A 26,911-nucleotide genomic window follows, 5' to 3' on the forward strand; every position below is an offset into this window, starting at 1 on the left:
ATGTGTCCTATGTCTGTCTTAGCTTAATAGCTTCAGCAGCTTAGACTGACTTGGCAAGCCCTGAGCCACCCTTCAGGGCTCTGCGCAGCTCTCAGGGAAGAGTGGGTTCCCAAACTCTGGATCTGTTGTTCTCAGCTCTGGTCATGCTGCTGGTAACATGCAGCTCTGGCCTGAGAGGAGAGTGTTTTGTGAAGGAAGGGGTTGTTGCCTGTCATCTTTTTCACAGTCTTCCTTTCTGCACAGAGCTTAGGAAGTGAGACCACTATGGAAGAGGAGCTCCTTGTGGGAGCCTCTGCCGACGACACAGAGGCTGAGCTCATCCGCAGTATTTGTGAGACAGAACTTCTAGAGAGTAAGTGTGGCTGCTGCCAAGCAGCTCCCTCAGCCCCTGGGAGAGAACATGGGCAGGGGGTTACTATCCAGGAGGAAGAAGGCTCACACCCCAGATACTGTGTTCAGTTTTGGGCCCCTCACTACAAGAAGGACACCGAGATGCTGAATGTGTCCAGGGAAGGCCAACGAAGCTGTTGAAGGGTCTGGTGAAGAACAGCTGAGGGACCTGGGATTGCTTAGTGCAGAGAAAAAGGAGGCTGAGGGGAGACCTCATTGCTCTCTACAACTCCCTGAAAGGAGGCTGGAGTGGGTGCTGAGCTCTTCTTCCCAGTCACGAGTGACAGGAGAAGAGGAAATGGCCTCAAGTTGCACCAGGAGAGGTTTAGGTTGGATATTGGGGGGAAAAAAATCTTTACTGAAAGGGGTCAAGCATTGGAACAGGCTGTCCAGGAAGGTGGTTGAATCCCCATCCCTGAAAAGAGGCAGAGATGAATCAGGACCCCAGGTCACTGAATCAGGACCCCAGCTCCTCCCTGCTGAGGCTGGCACTAAGGAGCAGCCATTGCTTTGTTAGAGAGCTGTGCAAGTTTGGGTGCTGGGGGCATCCCCACAAACCCAGCACACACCAAGAGAACTTCCTGGCAGTTATTTGTACAGTGAGATGTAGTAGCTACACCTCATGGCAACACCTGCTAACCATCCATGGGGCAGTCTCTTGCTTGTTGCACACTGAAGGTCCAGCTTCTCTTGAATTCACTGGGCATGCTCAGAGGGTGAGGGGTTCATTTTTAGGTAGGAGTCTTCCTTCCAGCTAGGAGCTGTGGTCTGCAGGATTTCTGACAGTCTTCAGGAGAAGAACCTTTCTTGAACTGTTTGAACCTTTTGAATTCCTTTTGCTTATATGGTCACAGGTTAGATCATTGTGGTGTTTGCCAGGTCCTGCACCATATTAATTGGTTTTCTTTGGCTTTGAAGGACACTTTGTTAGTTAAGGACAGATCTGTGTAGAGGCTTCAGTGGAAAAGATGCAAAGACTAACAAGGCTTAGTTCCAGGCAGTAAGGCTGTGGTTAAATTGCTGAGCTGGCACAAGATTCCCCAGCTAAATAACATTTGTAAGCCTTTTCCAACACCTCCATGCCTGCAGGTGCTTAAAAGAGGCAGGGATGTGGTGCTGAGGGACATGGTTTAACACCAGCCTGGGTCAAGTTAGAGAATGGTTGGACTTGATGATCTTAGAGGTCTTTCCCAAGCTTGATGATTCTATGAAACAGCCTCATGAGGAACAGAATCATAGAATCATTTCAGTTGGAGAAGACCTTTAAGATCCTCCAGTCAAACCATTCTCTAACTGGACCAAGGCTGGTGCTAAAGCTTGTCCCTCAGCACTACATCTCTGCCTCTTTTAAACACCTCTAAGCATGGAGATTGAACCACCTCCTGGGGAGCCTGTTCCAGTGCTTGAGAACCCTTTATGTGAAGAAGTTTCCTTCAGAATCTCTGATTTTTCCCCTTTTTGCCTGCTGTCAGTTTCTCTATAGTCTTTCTTTTCTCTGCATCTCTGGAAGTGGTTTTTCCAATGGGGAAACTGAGTCAACCAGTTCCTAAATAGCAGCAGTTCTGAGACAAGGATGCACCAAGAGTGCTCTCATCTGTGCTGTCTTTATCCCCACTCTAGAGAACCACCTCTTCTCTGCCTATGTTCCACTGGTGCTCAAGATCTGCAACAACCCTGGGCTCTACAGCGATGCGTTGCTCTCAGCTGCTGCAGCCCTAGCTCTTGGCAAGCTCTGCATGATCAGGTAATGCCCAGCCATGCCAGGCTTCTCTTCCTGGTGCTAAAGGACAAGCAAACCTTGCAACCCAAAACAGCATTTGTAGCCAGCAGTGTACAGCCAACAGCATGGCCTGCAGCCCAGACAGCCAGTGGCAGCCTAGGCTGCATCAAAAGCAGCATGGCCAGAGATGGAGAGAGGTGATTCATTCTCTGCTCTGGCACCTGCAGTGCTGTCTGGCTCTGGAGCCCTCAGCACAGGAAGGACATGCACCTGATGGAGTCAGTCCAGAGGAGGGCCACAAAGATGATTAAGGGTCTGGAGCACCTCTGCTTTGAGAAGAGAAGGGTTCAGGCAGACCTAATAGCAGCCTTCCGGTGCCTGAAAGGGGCTACAAGCAGGCTGCAGAGGGACTGTTTGCAAAGGCCTGCAGTGACAGGACAATGGGCAATGGTTTGAAATGAGAGAAGAGCAGATTTAGATTGGATGTGAGGAACAAGCTCTGCACCATGAGGGTGCTAGAACACTGCAACAAGTTGCCCAGGGAGGGAGTTGAGGCCCCATGCCTGGACATATTCAAGGTCAGGCTGGACAAGGCTCTGAGCAAGCTGATCTAGTGGAAGATGTCCCTGCTCACTGCAGGGGGTTTGGACTGGATGACCTTTGGAGGTTACTTCCAATCCAAATAGTTCTCTGGTTCTATGATTTGATTTCTTTATTGTCTGTCTCACTGCTTGAGATGAGATTTTGGCACCTGTGCCTTCTTTGTACCCTGTCTCATCAGCTCTGAGTTCTGTGACTCCCACTTGCGCCTGCTGTTCACTATGATGGAGAAGTCCACAGTGCCTGGGGTGAGATCCAACCTCATCATTGCAGCAGGAGATCTGGCCATCCGTTTCCCTAACCAGGTGGAGCCTTGGACAGCACACCTCTATGCCAGGTAATGCTGAGAGAGGACAGGTGAGGGAGCTCTGTGGAAGTATGACACTGGGCCTCTGAAAGGTGAGAACAATGCAGGAAACCAAATTTGAAGGTGTCAGTGGCAGGGAGATGACACACCTGGGGTGTGGGATAGGCTGCCACGAGTATCAGTAACTTAGAGATACTCAGCTGGACACATTGAGGTCCTGGAGAAGCTCCAGAGAAAGGCAGTGAAGCTGCTGAGGGGTCTGGAGAACAGGTTTGGTGAGGAGTAGCTGAGGGGACTGACACTTAGTGTGGAGAAAAGGAGGCTATGGGGAGACCTCATTGCTCTCTACAGCTACCTTTGGATAGGTGTTGCCACGAGGTCTACCTGAAGGTAGCTGTAGAGAGCAATAAGGTCTCTGCTCCTTTCAAGAAGGTTGGAGTGAGGTGAGGCTCAGTCTCTCTTCCTATCCATTGTTACTAGGGAGGAGAAGAAACGGTCTCAAGTTGCACCAGGGGAGTTTTAGTTTGGCCTGAAAGGGTTCTCAAACACTGGAACAGGCTGTCCAGGGAGGTGGCTGAATGCCCATTCCTAGAGATGTTTAAAGACAGAGATGTGGTGCTAAGGGACGTGGTTTAGCACCAGCCTTGGCTGAGTTGAAGAATGGTTGGGCTCAATCATCTTAAAGGCCTGTTGTAACAGAAAGGACTCCATGATTGCCTGATGCTACCTGCTCTGTTGTGTCAGGTTGCGGGACCCCTGCCCCAGCGTGAGGCATACAGCTGGGATGGTGATGACTCACCTCATCCTCAAAGACATGGTCAAGGTGAAGGGCCAAGTGAGTGAGATGGCAGCTCTGCTTATAGACCCAGAGGAGGAGATCATGGGGCTGGCTCAGACCTTTTTCAGTGAACTCTCCAAAAAGGCAAGTGGGTGCTGGGGACCCTCGGGTTGCAACAGCAGGGAGGGGCTGGCAGAGGCTTGGTCAAGGAGAAGGTGTTGGGAGTATGAGCAGCTCTGTGCCCCTGTGTTGTCTAAATGAGGGTAGACAAGGAGATTGAGCAACACAAGTTTTGTTTCAACCCCACTGGTGAATTTCACCTTTCAAAGTTGCTCTTGGCTGTGTGACATTGAGACACTTAACCTGTGAAGCAGTCACAGCCCCAGCAGTAAGAGCAGCAGGAGCACCACCCCTTGTTCACTGTTCATTCAACAGGAAGGCTGCTTTGGGCCCTTCAGTCTGAGATTTACTGAGAAGCTTCAGTGACACTGGGGCTTTGCTGCCTTGCTCTGTTCAAAGCAGAGCTGGCCACCTGCCTGCACCATCTCTGCAGTGTCCATGCCACAGCCAGCTAAAGCAGTGAGAAGGGAACCTGGACCTGAGCCTTTTCAGGCAAGATGTGAGGCAGTTCCTTGAGCTGAACTGCAGTGCTCCTCTATCAGAAACTGGAGGGGTTTTGCTGGGTTGTGATAAGGTTGGAAAGCAAGAAAACTCTACTGAAGTCTGCCAAAGGGCAGAGCTGTTGCAAACCAAGGGCTGCAGTGGTTGGTGTCCTGTGTTCCCCCTCCCTTTAGCTTCAGATAGCTTTTTGAAACAAGCTGCTCAGAGCTGATCCTGGTCAGTAGATGTGAAGAGGGGAGAAAGGGGTTGAAGAGAGCAGCTGATTTGGCTTGACTTGAGCCACATTGTGACTGTCTCTCATGTAGAACCTTGCATTCTACCCAGGACAATGCCATCTACAACCTGCTGCCAGACATCATCAGTCGCCTCTCGGACCCCAGCTGTGGCACAGAGGAGAAGGCCTTCCACACCATCATGAGGTAGCTGGGGCTAAAGACATCTTTTTGATCAGCACTGCTCAGCAAAGGGGGTGCCAGGCCCAGGGAAGAGAAACTACTGAATGCTTTGTGAGCTGCTCTCTTCCATCTGACTTTTCCAGTCCATCTGAAATGCAGTCATGTTGAGGGGAATAGTCTTAAAGCCGCATGGCTGGAGGTGAGGAGAGACTCCACAAGAGGTTCCACTGCCTCATTCAAATTACTGTCTCTCTGCAAAAGGAGAAAAGTTGGGTTTAATGCATGGCAAGATTGAGAGAGGTCACTTTGCTCTGGTGAGGCCTCACCTGCAGTGCTGTCTCCAGCTCTGGTGCCATCAACACAGCAAGGGCATGGACCTGATGGAGCAGGTCCAGAGAAGGCCATGAAAATGATCATGGTGCTAGAACACCTCTGCTATGGGGAAAAGCAGAGGGAGCTGGGGTTGTTCAGCCTGGAGAAGGGAGGGCTCCAGGCAGACCTAATAGCAGCCTTCCAGTACCTGAAGGGGGCTACAAGAAGGCAGCAGAGGGACTGTTTGCAAAGGCCTGCAGGGATAGGATGAGAGAAGAGCAGACTTAGATGGGATGTGAGGAACAAGTTCTGCACTGTGAGGGTGCTGGAACACTGCAACAGGTTGCCCAGGGAGGTAGCTGAGGTTGCATTCATGGAGGTATTGAAGGTCAGGCTAGACAAGGCTCTGAGCAAGCTGATCTAGTGGAAGATGTCCCTGCTGCCTGCAGGAGAGTTGGGCTGGATGACCTTTGGAGGTCCCTTCCAACCCAAACCATTCTATGAGTCTATAAAAAGAGCAGGACACAATATTGGAATTTCCAGTCCAGTTTTTAATAGACATCAAACTGGAGGTGTTCCCACAGACCTAGAGAGCAAGTGTAGCACTTGCACTGGCATGTGACCAGTGTGGGTAAGATAGCCGTGAAGATGTGAAGGGCAATGTTGGGAGGACAGAGTCAGGCTCTGCTCAGTGATGTTCAGTGCTAGGACAAGGGGCAATGGGGGCAAGCTGGAGCAGAGGAGGAACAGGAGGAGACACTTTTTTACTGTGAGGGTGCCAGAGCTCTGGAGCAGGCTGCCCAGAGATGATGTGAGTCTCCAGAGGAGACTCCACAACCCACTTGGATGTGTTCCTGTGTGACCTGTCCTAGGTGATGCTGCTCTGGCAGGGGGATTGGATTGGATGATCTTTAGAGGTCCCTTCCAACCCCTAACATTCTGGGATCCCAGGTGTGATATGAGTCTGCCAGCACAGCTTGGGAACTGAGGAGATCTGGAGCTGTTCCATGCTCTTAAAATCAGATGGAGTAGATCAGATGACAAACATTCCATCTTTGTGAGCATCCCTCCTGCCTGGAGCTGTTACCCTTTATCACTGCAGACCGTCATGGGTCCCTGCTCTAGCTGGACTCCTTAGTTTGATCCTAGGCAGTGCTGTTATTGAAAGGTGCAGTTTTCATTGTCACAGCAGCTGTCCCCTCAGCAGGGACTGTGATTGCTCTTTGAAACAGATGCTTACAGCTTCTCCTGAACCATGCAGAGCAATCTTAGCTTTCTGGGGGCCCACCAACCTGACTGTTGGATAGGATAGCTGTGAGCACCCTGTGGTGTAGGCAGAAGGGGGATTCCTTTCTGGGCTCTAAGCCTTCCATGTTTCTTTGCAGACATCTCTTCTCCTACATCACCAAAGATAAACAGACCGAGAGCCTGGTGGAGAAGCTGTGCCAGCGGTTCCGGATTGCCAGGTAGGGTTGAAGTCATCTTCCTGACAGGCAAAGTGAAGAGAGCAGCTGCTCTGTGGTGGTCCTAACAGGCTCCCATTGTATACTTCATGTGACAAATGGTGACACAAGCTGGATTAGGTCCCTCCTTCTTTTCCTCAATATTCCTCCTAAAAATACATGAATAAACAGAAGTGGAGGCTCCTGGCCTCAGGTAGCACCAGGGGAGCTGTAGGTGGGACATTAGAAGAAAATTGGTGACTGAAAGGGTTCTCAAACGCTGGAACAGGTTGCCCAAGGAGGTGATTGAATCCCCATCCTTAAAGGTGTTTAAAAGACACAGAGATGTGGTGCTAAGGGACATGGTTTACCACCAGCTTTGGTGTAGAGGTAGAGAATGGTTGGACTTGGTGATCTTGGAGGTCTTTCCCAACTGAAACTTTGATCCTGTGATTATTGCAGGCTGGTCCCTGTCCCTTTCCTCCTAGCACCTTTTCCCTAAGAAAGGACAGCTTAGGTCTGCATTACAGCTGAGCAAGGAGGCGAATTCCACGTGTGGGTTTTATGCAGCCTCATGCTGCTTCTCCACAGGCAATGGTCTGCAATGAGAGAAGAGCAGATTTAAATTGCACGTTAGGAACAAGTTCTGCACCATGAGGCTGCTGGAACACTGCAACAGGTTGCCCAGGGAGGGAGTTGAGGCCACATCCCTGGAGATATTCAGGGTCAGGCTGGACAAGGCTCTGGGCAAGCTGATCTAGTGGAGGATGTCCCTGCTGACTCAAGGGCATTGGACTGGATGACTTTTGGGTGTCCCTTCCAACCCAAACCATTCTATGATTCTTGGTTTCTGGGGCTTGGGGGTTTTGTTGCTCTTTTTTCCTGCTCCTTGAGCTGAAACTTAACTGACCCAGACACAGACTTTTTTCCCTTTCTTCTTTCCCCAGCAAGACAGCAGAAATTTATCTCCCTCTGTGCTGTGGACTGAAAAGCACTAACTTCATTTTACTTTCCACTGCCCTGGCTGCACCCTGCCTTCCTCCATGCCCTCTCCCTGGAGGTGCTCAAGGCCAGGTGGGATGAGGCCTTGAGCAACCTGGGCTAGTGGAAGGCGTCCCTGCCCATGGCAGGTGGGGGGTTGGAACTGGATGATCTTCAAGGTTCCCTCCCACCCAAAGCATTCTGAGATTGCTGTGCTTTTCCTTCCCCGCCGTCGTGGCTCTGCCCCTGGGCTTAGAGCTGTCTGCTTATCTTGGCCATTCCCACGCCGTGCCTGGGCACGTGCCCAGCTCAAATGCCTCTGGGAGCTCTCTGTTCCCCAGAAGTATTTGGGGAATATCTCTCCAAAACTGCCTCCCAGGAACACTGATGAGCCCTTTGCAGAGCAGTTACAAAGTGTCTGGTGTGAGCCAGGCCCAGCCTTGGCTCAAATCACAGAATGGTAGGGGCTGGAAAGGACCTTGCAAGATCATCCAGGCCCATGTGCTCATCTTTCTGTGCCACAGAGATCAGCAGCAGAACACCAGCTGTAGTGCCAGAGCAAGACTTTCATGCCAGGCTGAAGCAGGAGCTTATCAGAATAGATTCTGCAGCCACTGTCACCCTCCTCAGCAATTCTGGAGTTCCAAACATAGCCAAGTGCCAAATCTTGTTCAGAGTTTAGCTGTGGAAGCACCTATGCATGCTTCAGCTCTGCCTTCCCTCTGATCTAGCAGCTGTTTGTGCAGTTTGTATCTTCCTGAAAATGGCCTTTATGCAAGTGGCCAGGAAATGGAAAACAAAAACCAGAGCTGCTGCCTGAGGCTGTTTCAAACATGCAGAAATCAGCAGCCAGAGTTTTTTCCTCTTCCTCACTTGAAACAGGGCCCTTCAGGAGGATCCTTGCTCACTGAGGGTTTTGGTCCTCGCAGCCAGCAATAACTTCTGATGCTTTTTAAACCAGTGGCTGTGTTCTTTAGCAGGGAAGCCTTCAGTTCTGTTTCAGACAGACACTAAGGCAGTGTCTTTGGCCAGAGAGTACTCCATGGCACTCTGCAACAGAACAGCCTGAGAAGGACCTGCAGCAATGTTTTCTGCTCATGTTGCAGTTGTGGGTAGGATGTGCTCACCCTTGCACAGCCCTGTCCCTAGGAGCTGATGGCACTCTTTGTCTCTCCCAGAACTGACCGCCAGTACCAGGACCTGGCCTTCTGCCTTACTCTGCTTCCCCTCTCGGAACGGGGCCTTCACAAGCTGCAGGACAACTTTGACTGCTTTGCAGACAAGCTCCAAGACCCAGCTGTCTACAGCTGCTTCCAGACTGTGCTGGGTCGATTCCTCAGAGGAGGCAGCAAACCTGAGACTAAAGTGAGGATGGGGGGCAGGTGTCCAGGGCAGGACAATGGGTGCTCATTACACACAGTGACTGACAGCCCTGCTTCCCTTCAGCTCAAGCAGCCTCCTTCTCCTCCTCACCCTGACCCACTTACCAATTGTCTGATGGCAATTGATAGCAATTCTGCTTGGGATGGAATACTGCTCTCTCCTCACCTCTCTTTTCTTTTTTCCCTTCACTGTGTTAAATCTCCATCAGGCTTTGGCTGAAGAGCTGCAGCAGAAGATGTCTGCCTCCCATAACCGAGGGTTGGATTCAGAAGAGCCATGCCAGGGAGGTAGCAGAACACCAATGCCGCAGCCAGCCAAGCAGAAACCAGCAGCAAGTATGTTCCTCTTGGGAGCATGCAGCCTCCCTCCTGACCCTGGTTTGGAATTAGAGGAGATTTAGGTTGGATGTTAGGAGCCAGTTCTGCACCATGAGGGTGCTGGAACACTGCAACAGGTTGCACAGGGAGGGAGTTGAGTCAAGGTCAGGCTGGACAAGGCTCTGAGCAAGCTGATCTATTGGAGAATGTCCCTGCTGACTGCAGGGGGGTTGGTCTTGATGACCTTTGGAGGTCCCTTCCAACCCAAACCATTCTATGATCCTACAGTCCAGCTGAGACCCTTAGGGACTTCCCTCACCCTTGCAGGCAGCATGGCTGCAACCTTTCTCCCTCTGTTTTGTTTCCTGCCAGGTTCACGCCGCCAGCCCCTGAGCCCTGCCAACAGTGATGAAGATTTTGTTACACCCCAGCCTCGCCGCCTCCGCAACCAGAAGAGCGCCAAAAAGCCCCTGCCACGTAAAAAAACTCTTGTCACCTTCTCCAGTGATGAGGAGAACAGCTCTGAGGACGGTAAGGCATTGCACAGGTATGCTCAGAAGTCAGAAAATAACAATGTTTGGAGTTGGAAAGGACCTTTCAAGGTCATGGAGTCCAACCCCCCTGCCAGAGCAGTATCACCTAGGGCAGGTCACACAGGGACACATCCAGGGGGGGTTGGAATGTCTCCAGAGAAGGACACTCCACAACCTGCTCCAGGGCTCTAGCAGCCTCACAATTCTCCTTATGTTCCTGTGGAACTGTCTCTGCTCCAGCTTGCCCCCATTGCCCCTTGTCCTATCATTGGACATCCCTGAGCAGAGCCTGGCTCCACCCTCCCCACACTGCCCTGCACATCTTGATCAACATGAATGAGGTCACCCCTCAGGCTCCTCTGCTCCAGGCTCAAGAGCCCCAGCTCCCTCAGCCTTTCCTCAGCAGGTAGATGTTCCACTGCCTTCAGCATCTTTGTGGCTCTATGTTGAACTCTCTCAAGCAGTTCCCTGAGGTCCTTCTTGAACTGAGGAGCCCAGAACTGGACACAATATTCCAGATGTGACCTCACAGGGCACAGTAGAGGGGCAGGAGAACCTCTCTGGACCTACTGACCATGCCCCTTTAATCTACCCCAGGATGCCCTTGGCCACCAGGGCACATTGCTGGCTCATGGGCCTCTTTCTGTCCATCAGGACACCCAGGTCCCTTTCTCCCATGCTGCTCTCCAACAGGTCAGTCCCCAGCCCATAGTGGAAAGAGAGTAGATTTGGTCCAGCCAGAAGAAGGTTTTGGCAGTGGGCAGCAGGTGTGCAGAGCTCAGAGCACTGCCTAGGCTGGCTGTAGCTGCTTCTGTTCCAGGCACTGCAGTGCTGGTTCTTAACCCACTTTTCTGTCTTTAGAGCTGTTGGCAGAACTCAGGCCAGAGGAAACTCCCACCAAAACGACTCCCATCACCAGAGCCTCAGCCCGCCGGCAGCGCTGAGGGGATGGCTGCCCCTGTCCTGCCCTGAAAATAAAGCTCTTGGGATGCAGCAGGCACCTGCTCTTGTCTGAGCTCTGCCCTGATGTGTCACTGCTTTAAACAAGGACCAGATGGAAGCTACACACCAGAAGAAAGCAAATCACAGCATCACAGAATGGTTTGGGGCAGAAGGGACCTCTCAATGTCATTCAGTCCCACCCGCCCTGCTGTCAGCGGGGACCGCTACAGCTGGAACAGGCTCCTCAGAGCCCTGAACAACCTGACCTGCAATGGTTCCAGGGACAGGATCTCTACCACCTCTCTGGGCAACCTGGGCCATGCTCTTGCCCCATTCAGTGGAAAATGTCTTCCTCTCTTGAGTCTAAATTTCCCTCTTTTAGTTCCAGCCCAGCACCCCTTGTCCTGTCACTGCAGGCCACACTCAAAAGTCTGGCCACAGCTTTCTTTAAGTACTTAAAGGCCAGAAGGTCTCCCCAGAGCCTTCTCTCTAGGCTGAACAATCTCAGCTTGGCCTCACAGTAGAGGGGTTCCAGTCCTCCATTCATGTTTGTGGCCTTCTCTGGACCTGCTCCACCAGCTTCATGTCCTTCTTGGGTTCCAGAGCTGGACACAGGAGGAGAGGAATCGTCACTTCCACACTGTGCCTGAGTGTATCCACATGGACATTCCTATGGACAAATCTCTCCTCTGCTGGGGCACAGTTCAGTTGTGCAGGCTAGAAATACACTTCACTGTCCCCATGCTGTCTGACTCTAGAAACTCTTGCACTAAAGACATTCCACCAGGAGAAGGCTCCCATGGGCTCTTTGGGTGTCAGCAGCAGGCAAGGCAGTGATGGACAGTGCTTGGCTGGTTTTGCCCTGACTCTGCAGCTGAAAGCAAGCTCTCCTGCTTTCAAAAATAAAAACCTCTGGAATAAAGTCACTCCAAGAAGAGCTGCACTCACTGCTGAGCAAAGCCTGCTTCTTCCCTTCCCTCCTGCACATGGCTGTAAGGACACCTGCTGCTTTCTCTTAGGCCATGCCCCAAGGGAGCTTGCTGGGTTGAGACTCCTTTATCTTTGATCCTGTTGTGAAGGATCAGGCCCTGCAAAGCCCAGCAGGGCTCTGAGGCTGAGTTACCCCAGAGAACAGGTGAGGGGCTGGGGGCTGGGAGAGACAGGAAGGCTGCCTGGGCTGGCACTGCAGCTCTTTCCATCAGGAATGCCACATCCTGGGGGGCAGTCCTGGCACTCCTTGGGCAGCCCTCTGCACACGTGCCTTACATGTGAATTTGTGTTAAACCTTTAACCTCCTGTCCCAAAGGCAGGTTGGCCTTTGCCCCAGAGCTGTTAGTGCAGAGTTCTTTGCTCATACCTGGAAGTTGCCTAGAGAGCAGGCCAGTGACTAGCTGGCCAAGAATCAGAAAGGTCCTCCTGTCACAGAGGGGCCTAGGCTGGAAGGGACCTGAGAGATCACACAGAATCATGGAATGTTAGGGGTTGAAAGGGACTTCCAATGATCACCCAGCCCCACTCCCCTGCCAGAGCAGCATCACCTAGAGTATGTCACACAGGAACACATCCAGGTGGGTTTGGAATGTCTCCAGAGATGGAGACTCTACACCCCCCCTGCACAGCCTTTTCCAGTGTTCTGTCTCCCTCACAGTGAAAAAAGCTTTCCTCATGTTTCCATGGAACCTTCCTCTGCCTCAACTTCCACCCGTTGTCCCTTGTCCTGTCATTGGGCATTGCTGGCTCATGAGCATACTTCCATCCACTAGGACCCGCAGGGCCCTTTCCCTGCTCTCCAAGAGGTCAGTCCCCAGCCTATCCTGCTCCACAGGGTTGTTCTTTCCCAGGTGCAAGACTCCACACTTGGCCTTGTTGGAGTTCATTAAAATTCTCCCTGCCCAAGTCTCCAGTCTGTCTGTCTCACACAGATCATCTACTCTGGTCTCCCCACCATGGGCAGGGACACCTTCCACTAGCCCAGGTTGCTTAAGGCCTCATCCAGCCTGGCCTTGAACACCTCCAGGGAGGGGCAACCACAATCTCCCTGGGCAACCTGTTCCAGTGTCTCACCACCCACACTGCAAAGAATTTCTTCCTAATCTCCAGTCTCAATCTGCCTTCAAGCTTCAATCCATTGCCTCTCATCCTGTCCCTATAAGCTGTTGTCAAAAGTCCCTTCCTGGCTTTCTTGCAGGTCCCCATTCAGGTACTGGGAGGCTGTGAAGCCTTCTCTTGAGGCAGAACAGCCCTGACTCTCAGCCTGTTCCCGGGGGGAGGCTCCCCAGCCCTCTGATCATCTTCATGGCTTCCTCTGGACCCACTCCAGCAGCTCCATGTCCCTCTTAGGCTGGAGGCAGTGCTGCAGGTGGGGTCTCAGCAGAGCAGAGGGGCAGAATTCCCTCCCTGTGCTGCTGCTCTCCCTGCTTTGGATGCAGCCCCGCACACAGCTGCCTTCTGGGCTGCCAGTGACCATTGCTGCCTCCTGGGGAGTTTGTCACCAACTGACAGCCTCAAGTCCTTCTCCTCAAGGCTGCTCTTGAGCCACTCCTGCAGCCTGGATTTGTGCTTAGGATTGACCTGACTCAGGTGCAGGACCTTGCACTTGGCTTTGTTGAACTTGATGAGGTTGGCTTGGCCCCACCTCTCCAGCCTGTCCAAGTCCCTCTGGATGGATCCCTTCCCTCCAGCGTGTCCAACCACACCACACAGCTTGGTGTCATCTATGTTCCACCCAGCCTCAAGGCTTTCCAAGTCAATGCAGTAAGGCTGTGTTTAGATGAGACAACATGGTGACAAAACAGCAGTCAGGGAGATAAGAGTGTATGGGTACAGGAAGCAAGCTTTATGGATGGCCATAAAACTCTTAAGCATTGGCTTCCCTTCAGGACCTGCCTTTCCACTACAAGTGGCTCCCATTTTTCCTCCAAGACAGCCTCACAGCTGCCTTTCCGGGATGGAAGGTGGGTTTGGCAGTCAATGGCAGGACTCACACCATCACTTTCAACACTTTGCAGTGTCTGTTGCTCTCATCTGGATGAGGAGGAGCTCCAGTTGTTCCCTTTCTGTAGGCTGTGCAGGTGGAGCCTCTCCTGGCTCTGAGGGAACATGGCAATCCTGCATCATGGGTAAATAGAGCCTGCAGAAAGATGAAGCAAAAACCAAGCCAGCTTTGGAAGCTCTGCCATGGTTTCTCCCCTTCTGTTCCTCACAAGCAGCTATTTCAGTGGCTGCCATGGTGACAAGGAAGTGTTACAGATGGAGCAGTCCCATTCCCTCCTTTCTGAGGCAGGGGGGTTATTCGGTGCCAAGGTGAGGGGTGCTTCCATTCTCTGAGGGACTCCTGACCACAGTGGGCTCCAAACATCTACAGGTGGTACCACTGGAATGCTGTGAAGCTACACTTCTAGAGGCTGCAGCAACTACAGACTCACAGAACAGCTGGAAGGGACCTCTAAAGATCTAATCCAACATCCCTGCCAGATCACCTACTGCAAATCACACAGACTCACATCCAGCCTTCAGAGGTGGAGACTTCACAACTCCTCTGGGCAGCCTGGTCCAACGTTCTGCCACCCCCAAAGGGAAGATATTTCCCCATATGTTTACGTGGAACCTCCTGGGTTCCGGTTTGTGCCCACTGCCCCTTGTCCTGTCCCTGGACACCACTGAGAAGAGCCTGGCTCCACCCTCCTGACACTTGCCCTTTAGATATTGATCAGGACCAATGAGCTTCTCCATCAGTTTCCTCTAGTCTAAACAGCCTCAGCTCTCAGCCTTTCCTCTTGAGATGTTCCAGTCCCCTCACAGCATCTTAGTGGCTCTCTGCTGCACTCTCTCCAGAAGTTCCTTGTCCTTGAATTGGGAAGCCCAGAACTGGGCACAATATTCCAGATGAGGCCTCACCAGGGCAGACTAGAGTGGGAGCAGAACCTTTCTTGACCATCACCCCTTTCCATCACCATGGGCAGGGCATGTTTCCCAAGGGGTCCTTCAAGCAGTTCCTGGTCCTCCTGCTTTCCAGCTGTCCTGCTCCTTCCCTTAATAACCAGCTCCTGTGAGACTGATTGTAATTCAGCAGGAGATCACTTCTCTGGTGGGCTTACAAAGGCTGGAATCGATGCTGAGCATCAGAGGGGGAAGGGGACTTACAGAGGAAACTGCCAGAGAGGAGAGCACAACAGCCTATTGGAGTGTGGGGAAACTGGGACAGCCAGGGACTTGTCTGCCAAGGCCTTTTCGCTTCACAGTCACTGCCAGGACACACTGGAGCAACTATTCAGTTCTGCTGCAGCCCCAGCAAGGATCTGGGACACAGAGCAGCTGTAACTCCATGGCACCTGAGACTGAGCACCTGCAACCTATCCAGGCCTTGCTGAATTTGTGAATCTGCAAGGAAATTGGGACAATTTCTATGGCCTCTGCAGTTTCTTGCTTGGGACAGTGATGACAATTCCCTCTCAGCCTTTGCTGGCCCCAAGGAGGGAGCCCAACAAGGGAGGGAGACCAAGGAGGGAAGGGACGTCCAAAGCTCATCCAGTGCAACTCCCCTCCCAGAGAGGATCAGCTAGGGCAGGTCACACAGGAACACATCCAGGGGGGTTTGCAATGTCTCCAGAGAAGGAGACTCGGAATAGAGGGGCAGGAGAACCTTCTCAGCACAGCCCTTCTAATCCACCCCAGGATGCCATCCTTTGCTATTTCAGGTCCTGTCCATCCCTGCAGGACTCAGGCTTCCTGCAAGTGTGCTGGAATTCAGAGCAATTGCAGATGCATTTCTGGCATTCTTGCAGTGTGGGAGCCACCACGTCAAAGCATCACTACACTTCAAAACCAAAACACTCTTTGCTTGTATGCTTATTTTTCTGCTCAGGAAAGAGTTGACTCCTGGAACCATTTAACCTGAGCTGCATCTGCCTGCAGCCACCTGGCCAGAGGCACGGATGCTCTAGCAGGCTGCCACAGCTGCTTCTGATTGTTCAGGTGTGACTAGAAAGTGCACAACAGCGTCCTCAGAGACATCCTGCAAGTGGGATGAACTTGTGCCAGCTCCTTCCTCTCCCTCACCCTTCTGAAGCTTTCACACCTCAGAGCTCCACATCCCACCACACTCAAAAGGCAGAGGCTGGCTCTGTGCACAACCCCCTGCAGATGCCCACACCAGCAGTCACCTGTGCTTTGTGGTTTAAAAGTCTGCTACAAAAAGAATCCTGCTCCTCATCCAATGTTTCGGTAGTGCCCATTAGCTGGGGCCTGGGGAGCCACTCCACTTGCTGGCATGCCCTGAGAGAGCTGGCCCAGGCCCAGGCAAGGAGGTGACAGGAGGACTGCCAGACAGGATCACCAGAACATTGCTGTGAGACCAGTGCCACTCACATGTCACAGGTATCAGGTGGAGATAACACACCTGGCTGTCTCTACCTGTGCCAAGCCTCTCCTGCTTTCCAGCACCTGCGTTCCAGACTTACTTTTCATAGGCTGGGATGCAAATCATTCACAAAACTTTCTAGCTCCTTGGGGAGGGAAGAGAGGCACCCACAAATCCACCTGCAAGTGCAAAATGCTGGGAAGGAAGGAAGGAGGGAAAGGAGGAGAGCAAAACCTCTGACTTATGTTATCTCTGCAGAGTATTTTTTTTCCCTAATTTTCTTCTTAAAAACACAACCAAACCGAAAGCAGGCAGCAGAACACTGCCTGGCAAGGTCTGACCTAGTTGCTTTGTGCTACAGTGCCGGAGAAAGGGAAGCCTATGGCGCTATCAAACTCACCCAGCACTCCCAGGACTAATCCTGTACAGTCTGCCCCAGTCTTCTCCCATGATAAACTTTTCTGATTAGTTTGTCTTCACACCAAGGCTGACTTCTGCAGCCTGATCTCCAAACAGTGACCTCATTGCCTCTTTCAGCTGGTGAGAAACTACAGTAAAATGGGAGAGGTAAACAAAGGGGGGAGGGCGGGGAAAACAACGGCCAGAAGATTTAGGAGGCAGGAATCTGCTCGGTGCCGTCCCACTCCCATTGTGCCGGAGAGAGCGCAGGCTGAGGCCGGACAAGCTCTTTTCTGTGCCCGTTCCTCGGGAAACTCAGCCCAGCCCTCCAGATGGTGACTCAGGACAGCCAGCCTGCAGGTTTCATGCCCACTGGTACTAGATTCATGCTCCTGCCATCGCCTGGTGAGCACCCTGGAGAGTTGGTGCTGGGATTCACACACCTCCTGCAGCAAGCTCTTCATTCCCAGGCCCACAGGCTCACCCAGACAGAAACGTTAAACCCCAAAGCCCGTGTTGTCACAGAGCTGACACACAGCCAGCTCCACGCAGCCAGCAGCATGCCTACCACAAGGTGAGCTGTAGAGCTCATGCCCACACTGATTAGAGACAGAACATTAACAGCACTCTATCTACAAGGAGTTGCTCAACAGCACTGTACAGTGCAGCCTCCAAGATCATCCCTTTGGGATGTGTTTCAGTCTCACCCCATTCCTGACCCTGACAGATACCTCCGGGTCCTAGCCAGCAGCAGCTCGACTCACATTTGTCTTCCCAGACACTCAGCAAACACCTTTGTGTCCTTTTTCTTTAGAGGAAGGGGTCTCGCTGAGCTCACCCTGAAATATATCACCCTGGATAAAAGGGCTGAAAGGTTAAGGAGCTCCAGGGGGTATTCAGCAGAGAGCTGGGGGCCAGGCGCCTGCCAGACCCAAAGCTATAAAGGCAAAGAGGAGCCAGGGGACCCTGCAGGTGCTGCCTGGCCTCCCACGAGCCGGCGATAAGGCAATGCTGGGGCTGCAGCCGTGGCCTGGCTCGCTGCTCCTCCTTGTAGCTCTGCTCTCCAGCAGCGTCCAGACCGGGGCTTTGCCAAGACAGAGGCTACAGGTAGGAAGGACTGGGAGGGAGTTGAGGGAGGTTTCAGGAGCGGAGGGGCAATTTGCAGAGGTCGTGTTTGAACCTGGAATGAGTGCTGGTCCCAAACTCCAGCTATCAGAGGCTGCTGACTGCTCCCTCCCCTGCAGGCCAACAACCTCAGCTACAGGGTGACTGCATCTTTGTAACCCTGCTCCTAAAGAGCACTAGCATGACAAGACAGCAGGTGGACAAAGGCCTTTTAGTGCTCTCTGGGCAGGCTGCCTGTAGGACTCCCCACATTGCCTATGGAGGCTTTTAACAAACAGGATACTGATCCTGTCTTACTCTGCCCCATGCCAGCAGCCACCAGAAATTACAGTCATGTCTCTCATCATATTCAGTGCCTAGTTCTGCTGCTTCAGAAAGCACCTGCATCCTGGTAGGCCAGGCATTGGCACTCCTAAATGCAGCACTACCCTCCAGTAGCCTCTCTTTAAGGCCAAGAGCTCTGGCCAGGATGCCAGCTAGGGACTCCTTCACTTGGGTAAATCTTTTATCCTCAGCAATGACAGCAATAATGATTTTGGCTTTCGAATCTACCCGGCTCCCAAACCCGAACCTGAGCCCAACACCTTTCCTTCATGCTGCTCCGAGACAGCTCCAGGGAAGCAGTTATGATGTGAACTGAAATCACAAGACTGATGCTGCTATGACTCACCACTTTCTCTCCTCACTAGAGATGTCCGTGTCCGCTTCAGTTAACTCACTCCAAACATTGCTGCACAAAGTCATCTTCGGCCTTAGCTCAGCAGCCATGAGGGACAGATGTGGAACAGCTACTGCAGGGTGCTTGCCCAGGCAGCCATGCCCTGCCTCCAGTGCACCTAACAAAGCTCCCAGCCCTTGTCTGTCTACGGGCAGAGGCTGCTGGCAGCGCTGGGGGTGTATGATCAGCACATGCCTGCCTGCTCAGACAACCCAGAGTGCTCCCAACAAATGTGGAGTCCCCCTGGCTCAGACCTGCTCTACTCCTGCCTCCCCCTCATTCTTTAGCAGCAGGTATTTGAGGCAGGTCCATCCTCCCCACCAGCCCTTTAGGAAAAATAAAATGAAATGGCACACGGCAGCCTGGGCATATGAAGGTGATCAGGATCAGCAAAAGGAACAAGGGTAAAGCCCTTGCAAGTACAAGGGGGTGACAGCCTGACAAGAGCAGGGCAACCTGCAGCTAGGCAGAGGCTTGCAGCAGCTGCCTCCCTGCTCGTTGAACCGCAGAATCATTCCAGACGGCAGGAGCTGCTGGTCTAGCTGTTCCCTGTGTCGGGATGTAATGTCACAGACACAGCACAGGCACCATTTTATGTCCTGCCAGAGCCCTGAGGAAGGTGTGGGCAGTGGGGTACAAGGCCCAATCACCAGGAGCACCTGCAGCTCCGCTCTCACCCTGCTCTCCTCTGTTTATCCCAGATGCTCCTTTCCCGGTTGCTGCCCCTGGAGCCTGAGTCCACACTGGCTGAAGAGGACATGAAGGAAGGGTCCAGCTTCGACCCTCAGTTGCTCTCCTCCACCCTCCCTTTCCTCCCGTCTGGGACTAGAGCTGCCCGTCCCTTTCTCTGGCGCAAGACCCTGGCCAGTCGCAAGTGGGCACTGCCTGGAGATTGGGCCTGGAAGGCCGTGTCCAGGGGCTGCTTTGGGCTGAAACTGGACCGAATCGGGACCTTCAGTGGTTTGGGTTGTTAGCCTTCGAGGGGCTCCGAGGCGAGAGGGCCAGCAGTGCGGGCTGGAACAAGTAGGCAGGGAGCAAGTATGGGGAGCCTTGAGAGCACGGACGGCAGGGAGGACCCGGAGTGAAAGGACACGGCAGCAGGCGTGCCGTGGGGCCACCGCCTGCCTGCAGCCGGGGCAAAGGCTGCGATGCGGAGCCGGCCGAGCCGGGGGTTGTGCAGCCGGGCTGGGAGCCCGGGAGCAAGCGGGGACAGACCGCCGGGCTGCTCACCAGCCCCGCTTCTCCACAGCTAAAGAGACACAGGCGCTCACAGCACCGGCTTGGGATTCGCCACTGGCCGAAACCCTTCTGAAGATTCTGCGCCGACGGAGAGCGGAGAAGCAGCAGCAGCGAAGCGAGTGGGCGCCGCGGCTGCCTCCCGCGCCCGCCTCCCGCGCCCCTGCTCGGCCGGCAGCCCCTTCCCTCCTCTCCGTGCTCCAGGACTGCCTAATTAAAGTTAATTTCCGCATCCCAGATGGGCGGCTGCGCCTCCCCGGGAGGCCGTGCGGGGCCGAGGGGCTGGTGGCGGGGGCAGGCCGGGAGATGGCGGCAGAGCCCGCCAAGGCCGCCGGCCGCCGCTGTGGGGCCATGTTAGGTGCCCGCCGCCATTCCGAGTGGGGCGGGCTGCACGCGCGGCTGCAGCGCGGAGCGGCCGCGGCGGGAGGCGGGGAGCGGCGAGCGAGGCGCTGACCGCGGGCTGCACACGGGGGCAGAGGGGCCGCGCTGGCGCATCCCGGCCGTGCGCTGCCCCTCCGGCTCTGCCCCCTCCGGCCCTGCGGTGTTTGCCGAGCAAACAGGAGGGTTCCTGTTTGTGCAGAAGCTGGCCCCCGAGAGCCACCCCTGCAGCGGCTCGTCTGCGGGCTGCAGCTGGGGCACCACGAACCGCGGGGCAGGGGCTTGCTTTCCTCCAGCCCCACGGCTGTTACCACACCTGCCGTCACCCCCTGGCCTTTTAAGAAAAGGTTGCAACCTCGGCCAGGTCTAAACTTAGCTGTGGAGCCCTCAGCGGTACCGGGAATAGCAACAGTATAAGGAGAGTTGGGTTACCTTGAAGCTCTGTGACCCCTTCTCTGCCTCTTGCCCCACCGCCTGAGTGTATCCCCAGCCCACTCTTCCCTCTTCATCCTCAAAGTTCTGCTGAAGCAGCCAGAGGGACTGGCTGCTTCAAGTTGATGCTCCCACCAGCCCGCATCTGCATCCCCACCATTCCTAGACATTCCTCTGGGACACCCTCCTCAAGGGATGGAGGCTTTTTGGCATACTCTGTGCCTTGTGCCTAACGCAGGTTTGTCCCACTGCACCTGAGCCGAGCAAGCCCCGCAGCGGGTCAAAGGGACGCAACCGTGAGGGAGCCCAGTATGGAAGCGTAGGGAGCTGGGCAGCAGCGCACATGCAGGGAACACTTCCTTCTCGAAGGCAGCCGGTGAAGGCGGGCCGAGGCGGCGGACGGGCAGGATTTCCGCCGTCACGTCCTACGGGTAGCAGCAGTGCCGCAGTGTTTCACTCAAATGGTGTTCACACTGCGGCGGGCGGCCGGCGGGGCAAGCAGCCGGCCCGATGGCTCCTGTCTAGAGCACGTCTGGTTTAAGCCCCCTCAGGGGAGCAGAAGACAGATCGGGGTGGGGGGGTGGGGAGGGGTGGTGGTCCAACCCTGGCCAGCACCCATTGCCTCCCAGTGCTGTGAAGGAATGGGAGATGCTTGCAGCCCACTTCTTTGGGTATCTCCAGCATCTCTGCGGCCACTTTACCCTAGCTGCCGTGCCGGGGGAGCGAGCAGGCTGAGTGGCACAGGGTGGGCAGTGTGTCTCCTTTGTCAGCAAATGAAAGCAGTACACGCCGTTCCCTGGGGCGCTGGCAGCAGCGAACCCGAAGAAGCCTCACTGGCCATCACCGGGGAGGGGGACTCTGCAGCCTTTCCCTGCCCTGGGGGCATCTTCAGGCCGTAAGACAAGGACTCGGCCTCCTTCAGGACCGGGGCATCTCGCTACCGCCACCATCACCACCGCACAGAGTGGCTTGGAGGGGAGGTGCAGCACGTAGCCCATGGGGACCGTTACAGACACCCCATCACTCTCGGCGCCGGGCCTTTGTTACGAAGGACGGTAGAAGGGGAGGGGGGAACAGGGAGACGGGGGAGGGGTGTTGAACCGAGACAGAAGCAGCCGCAGCCGCACCCGCAGCACGGGCGCACGTAGGCCTGCCCGGCCCCTCCGCTCCCATTCGACGCCGGCCCGGCGAGGCGGACCCCGCCCCGCCCCTCCCTCGGCGGGTATAAGTAGCAGGGCAGCGCCGTTGCGCCACCTTCTCACTGCGCGCCGGGCGGCTCAGAGGTAGCAGGTAACGGGCGGGGGATGGTGGGGAGAAGATGCGCAGGGGAAAAGAAACGATGGCGGGGGCGGGGTGAGCGGGCAGGCAGGTAAAAACTGCTGATCTGGGGCTCAGTTTAATGGTGGAGGGCTGGGCTGGGCTGAGAGCGAGCGGCAGCCTTCAGGCCGCGGGTATCGGGCGGAACGGGGCCGGCTGGCACAAAGGCAGCGTGGTGCGGAGCCCTGCAAGATGGAGGGGGATGGGGGAGCGGTGAGGCTCTTGAGAGGGCAAGGGGGGGGTGGGTGAGCAGCGGCGTAGGGAAGAGCATCGCCTGCACCCCTTCTCCCCATCCCCCAGCGGCTAGGGAGACGTGCACGGGGGCGGGAGCGGTTTCACGCACCACACCCCCCCCCGCTCCATTCCCGCGCCCCTGTGGCTCACCGGCCGTTTCTGCCTGCAGGAATATCCCGAAGAGACAAAGATGGTGAAAGTCGGAGTCAATGGGTGAGCGCCGAGGCCGGGGCTACGGCACTGGGAGGCGGGGGGGGCGGGGTGGTGGTGCTGGGGGGGCGGCAAGGTCGTCTCAAGGACGCGGGGGGGATTTGGCGTTGGTGTACCCAGCCTGTCCCCCTTCCACAGTCACCCCCCGTAGCAGGCTGAGGGGCCGGGCGAGCTGCTGAGTCACTTCCCTCTGCAGACTGGGGGTGATTCACCCCGGAAGCGCCACCGTTACCCGCCTGCTTCGGCCTTCTCGGGGGTCCCCACGCCCCGCCGGTGGGCTTCAGCCCCCAACTGAAGGTCGCTGGGCAGATCGTGTGTCTGTGGTGGCCCGTGGGATGTGACCTTCTCCCGCCGGGCCGAGGAGTAACCGGATCCCCGGGGCCCTCAGTAAATTTAGCGCTTGACCTTTCCGGTGTGGGGGTCGCTCTTAATCTTTAACTGAAGCACCCTGGCCTTTGGACGTGCTTACCGGGCTCCCTCCCACCCCGCCGGGCAGGGAGTGGCGGATGATCCCGAGGGAACGCAGCGAGCCGTGCCCAGCTTGGCAAGTTCCTTCTTGCTCCTCCTCACCTGCGCGTCTCTTTCCCCAGATTTGGCCGCATCGGCCGCCTGGTCACCCGGGCTGCCGTCCTCTCTGGCAAAGTGCAAGTGGTGGCCATCAACGATCCCTTCATTGATCTGAACTACATGGTGAGTTACTGCGCACTGCCCCCTGCAGGCGCTCCGCAGCACAGCACCTCTGCCTCGCTTCTAGTAGCTTCCCAGGAAAACCAGGTGCGAGGTGGAAGATGGCAGGGAGCTGAGAGCTTCGGCGTAGCAGAGTACAGTGCAAGGTCGCTGAGGAGATGGGGAGCTGAGACTCGTGGTGTAGGCAGAGCAAGGGTTGTAGAGATGGTAGCTGGAGGGCACGATTTCCCCACCAACACCCTCTCCCTCATCTCTCCTGTCTAGGTTTACATGTTCAAATATGACTCGACTCATGGTCACTTCAAAGGCACTGTGAAGGCTGAAAATGGGAAACTTGTCATTAATGGGAATGCCATCACCATCTTCCAGGAGTAAGTGTATCTCCCTCTTCTCCTTCTGGAGGATGGAAAGCAGGCGTCTTGTGGAATGGCTCTTACAGTTTTGTCCCTCCTTAGGCGTGACCCCACCAACATCAAGTGGGCAGATGCTGGTGCTGAGTACGTTGTGGAGTCCACTGGTGTCTTCACCACCATGGAGAAGGCTGGGGTGAGTATGCTACAGTGGCATACAGGGAAAGAAATACTGCTGCTCCTGCCTGTGGGGCATGAGGTTATCTGAAGAAGTGAGCTGTTGGAGGAATTCTGGAATACCCAATGTCCTCCTTTTTCCAGGCTCATCTGAAGGGTGGTGCTAAGCGTGTCATCATCTCTGCCCCCTCTGCTGATGCCCCCATGTTTGTGATGGGTGTCAACCATGAAAAGTATGATAAGTCTCTGAAAATTGTCAGGTAAGGATTAAGGAAGGTGCTGTCTGGCCTGGAGCTCTTGTCAGCTGCCTGGGGACTCGGGCCTGTAGATAATCGGCCTCTGTCTAATGACCCCTTCTCTCTTCCCCAGCAATGCTTCTTGCACCACTAACTGCTTGGCGCCCTTGGCCAAGGTCATCCATGATAATTTTGGCATCGTGGAGGGTCTTATGGTAGGTCTGGAGTTTGCTGTTAAGGATGCCCTATTCCCAGGTCCTCTCACGAGAGGAGAAGCATCTGTACTCCCTGTGTTGGGGAAGAGCTGCCTGGGATGCTGCTTCTGGAAATTATTGGCTGTGGGTTTACTCTTGTGCTCTCTTTTCCCAGACCACTGTCCATGCCATCACAGCCACACAGAAGACAGTGGATGGGCCCTCTGGGAAGCTGTGGAGGGATGGCAGAGGTGCTGCCCAGAACATTATCCCAGCATCTACTGGGGCTGCTAAGGCTGTGGGAAAAGTCATCCCTGAGCTCAATGGGTTAGTAGTGGCCTTTCTTGGAAGCAGGAGGAGTATTCCTAGTGGAGGGCTGGCAGTGGGCCTGCTGGATGTCCTTACCTGGTGGCTTGTTTCTTGCAGGAAACTCACTGGAATGGCTTTCCGTGTGCCAACCCCCAATGTCTCTGTTGTGGACCTGACCTGCCGCCTGGAGAAACCAGTAAGTTGTGGACAGAGCCCAAATGACCTGCCCCTGCTTCTTCTAAACGTACCTTGTGCCTGGAGTCGCCCTTTCTGCACCCATTTCTTCCCTAAAATGCCATCTTTGTGACCGTGGCACCTGCTGTGGCGCTTCCCCTTCTCCAGCAGACACTTTGAGCTGTGCTCTGACCATCTGAAATCTGTCACTATTCAGGCCAAGTACGATGACATCAAGAGGGTAGTGAAGGCTGCTGCTGATGGGCCCCTGAAGGGCATCCTGGCATACACAGAGGACCAGGTGAGTCATCCTGGTCTGTGGCTACCAGAGCTTGCCTCCATTTTCTGCTGGTGGTAGCAGCCTTGCTGGGATCCTGGTTGGGAAGCTGTGAGTAATGGTGTGTTCCGATTCCCTCCGTTCCAGGTTGTCTCCTGTGACTTCAATGGTGACAGCCATTCCTCCACCTTCGATGCTGGTGCTGGCATTGCACTGAATGACCACTTTGTCAAGCTGGTTTCCTGGTAGGTGCAGCATGTGTTGGGGGGGGGGGGGGGGGTGACACTACAGGGGTGTGTGAGGAGGTAAGTGCTGGCATGGCCAAGTGACAGACCCTGTCCTATTGGTCACTTCTGCCTGGCAGCACAGGGTAGTCCACAGACCCCTGCTGAGAGTAGGGTGGCTCCAACATCTCTCTGGAGTGAGAGTGCCTTGTACTAGAAGTGTCTGTAGTGCTCTTTCCTTACTTTGAGGGTGGATGGAAGGCTTCCCCTATTCTTGATGGAAGTGGGTGGGAAGCTGCCTGGTCCAGCCATGTGGGATGGGGCAGGGGAGTAGGAGCAATGGAGGGTGCTCAGGCCTGACAGCCCTGTCTGTTTCTGTCCTCAGGTATGATAATGAGTATGGATACAGCAACCGTGTGGTGGACTTGATGGTCCACATGGCATCCAAGGAGTAAGCCAAGCACACCAAGCCCCCCTGCTGCCTAGAGAAGCAGGACTCTCCTTTGGAGCCCCTGCCCTCCTTCACCACCGCTTAGCTCTGCATCCTGCAGTGAGAGGCCAGTTCTGTTCCCTTGTCTCCCCCACTCCTCCAACTTCTCCCTGAGCCTGGGGGAGGTGGAGAGGCTGATAGAAACTGATCTGTTTGTGTACCACCTTACATCAATAAAGTGATCACCATCTGAAGCGCCTTGCTTGTCTTGTCTCAGTGGGAGAGGGGACAAGGAGGGGAGTGTGGTGGTACTGTGATGAGCCTGCTTTAGAGGAAGCCTTGGCTGCAGCTGCTGGGCTAGCTCTTCTCAGCAGTAGTGCCTGGATGCAGCAGTGGGACTGGGAGATGGCAGAGGGACTGGGAAAGGCCAGAGGAGTTTGGGCAGCTTGAGTCCCAGGATACCTAATTCACAAAGGTAAGGTGCCCACTTCTAAGTGTCCCTGCGGTGAGCAGAGTTGTTGGATGCAGACTAGTGAGCAGTTACCTGTGGCAGATGTGAGGCAAGGCTCCTGTCTGCCAGCCAAAATAAGGTGTGGTGCAGGGCTATGCTCACAGGACTTTCTGCATGATAGAACAGGAAGCAGCTCTGCTCCTTCCAGCCACCTCCTGGCTCTCGATTTCCTTGTCTGCTGGGTGTATGGCAGAATAAAGTGCTGAGCAGATTGCTGTTTTGCATTTGGTTTGGCAAAGGGGCACACGAAACAGGAATTATTTCTTCTGCCTGGGTAGAAATGTTAAAAAAGGAGGGGTAGTTGGTTGGTTGTTCGCATTTCTCTCAGCAGCACTGGGGGGAAAATGGCTGTGTGGGGACGTGTCAGAGGCCAGTGGCACGATGGTGGTGGCTAGTCTTAATTCTGGCTTAATTCTATAGAGGAGGGGCAGCTGCAGTTAAGCTCCTGAGCAGCCAATCTCCAAGGTGAGTGTCAGCCCTCTGCCAGGGACTATTACTTCCTGCTAGAAGGAGCAACACTGCTGGGCACCGACTGAACCTCCCAAGGAATGTGCTGCACAAAAGGTGTTTCCCTTACAGCAGCTTAATTGACTGCCTCGGGGGTGATGAATGTGTCCTGCTCTCCCTGGCAGGCAGGGGTGGAGCTAGACCCTATACTCTAGCTGCTTTAGATCCTGATCTGGAGCAAGGACTTTAAGCTGGATGATTTAAGCTCCCAGGATCAAGGTAGGTTGGACAGTTTCCTAGAGCTGCTTATCTGCAGGTTGGGTTGTGTCAAATGTTTACCAAGCTCGAGGGTGATGACTCAAAAGTTGAAAAGAGAAAAGTGGTTGAATAACCTGCAGCTGAACAGCACCTGGGACTCTGAGCAGCTTTTTCGGCCTAGGACAGCTGCACTATCTGGTTTACCTCACTAACACACCTGCTGGGAGCTTTAGGTAGCTCTGGAGTGAAGGGGGAGCTACCTGGAGGCAGCCCTCTGTGGAGCAGGGTTTCTGCTGGGGCGTGGTTCTGCCTTGCAGGCCAGTCAGGCTTGCAAATTAGTAGTCTGGGGTTGGTCCCATCCTCCTCGATTGCTTTGCTTGGGTGCTTCAGGCACTACTGCCTGAAGACTTGTGTCTGTTCCAGCCAGGGCCTTGCTGGAAGGGAGGAGAAGCTGCTGAAGCCCCTGGAGGGTGATGCCTGTTTTGCCATGTAAAACGATAGTTTGAGC

The 26,911-nt window shown here is 54.6% G+C and overlaps 2 protein-coding genes across 2 annotated transcripts in view; both read left to right on the forward strand.

Moving 5' to 3' along the window:
- Nucleotides 1-11,664, forward strand: part of NCAPD2 (non-SMC condensin I complex subunit D2) — a 29,574-nt gene extending 17,910 nt beyond the window's left edge. The window contains exons 22-31 of the mRNA XM_068142027.1: nt 244-352; nt 2,011-2,134; nt 2,892-3,047; nt 3,762-3,939; nt 4,741-4,835; nt 6,509-6,589; nt 8,725-8,911; nt 9,138-9,264; nt 9,619-9,777; nt 10,641-11,664. Of these exons, the coding sequence (XP_067998128.1) occupies nt 244-352; nt 2,011-2,134; nt 2,892-3,047; nt 3,762-3,939; nt 4,741-4,835; nt 6,509-6,589; nt 8,725-8,911; nt 9,138-9,264; nt 9,619-9,777; nt 10,641-10,723 (1,299 nt within the window). The 3' untranslated portion in view covers nt 10,724-11,664. The remainder of the gene's footprint in view (nt 1-243; nt 353-2,010; nt 2,135-2,891; nt 3,048-3,761; nt 3,940-4,740; nt 4,836-6,508; nt 6,590-8,724; nt 8,912-9,137; nt 9,265-9,618; nt 9,778-10,640) is intronic.
- Nucleotides 11,665-21,600: 9,936 nt separating this feature from the next.
- On the forward strand, nt 21,601-25,441 carry GAPDH (glyceraldehyde-3-phosphate dehydrogenase). Its single transcript, XM_068141991.1, has 12 exons — nt 21,601-21,658; nt 22,089-22,132; nt 22,720-22,819; nt 23,081-23,187; nt 23,272-23,362; nt 23,488-23,603; nt 23,713-23,794; nt 23,949-24,100; nt 24,200-24,278; nt 24,474-24,557; nt 24,681-24,778; nt 25,143-25,441. The coding sequence occupies exons 2-12, from the start codon at nt 22,110-22,112 to the stop codon at nt 25,210-25,212; spliced, it is 1,002 nt and encodes a 333-aa protein (XP_067998092.1). The 5' UTR covers nt 21,601-21,658; nt 22,089-22,109; the 3' UTR covers nt 25,213-25,441.
- Nucleotides 25,442-26,911: the final 1,470 nt, after the last annotated feature.

Source organism: Melanerpes formicivorus, unplaced genomic scaffold, assembly GCF_026170545.1.
Source record: "Melanerpes formicivorus ecotype bairdi unplaced genomic scaffold, bMelFor1.0.p_v2 SCAF_8, whole genome shotgun sequence".
Classification (NCBI taxonomy): domain Eukaryota; kingdom Metazoa; phylum Chordata; class Aves; order Piciformes; family Picidae; genus Melanerpes; species Melanerpes formicivorus.

What these genes read in the sequence shown, in the direction of transcription:
- GAPDH (XM_068141991.1), top strand. Translation starts at nt 22,110, where the DNA reads ATGGTGAAAGTCGGAGTCAATGG. An exon ending in GTCATCCCTGAGCTCAATGG is followed by an intron (nt 24,101 to 24,199) that starts GTTAGTAGTGGC and finishes TGTTTCTTGCAG; the next exon opens with GAAACTCACTGGAATGGCTT. An exon ending in CCTGCCGCCTGGAGAAACCA is followed by an intron (nt 24,279 to 24,473) that starts GTAAGTTGTGGA and finishes GTCACTATTCAG; the next exon opens with GCCAAGTACGATGACATCAA.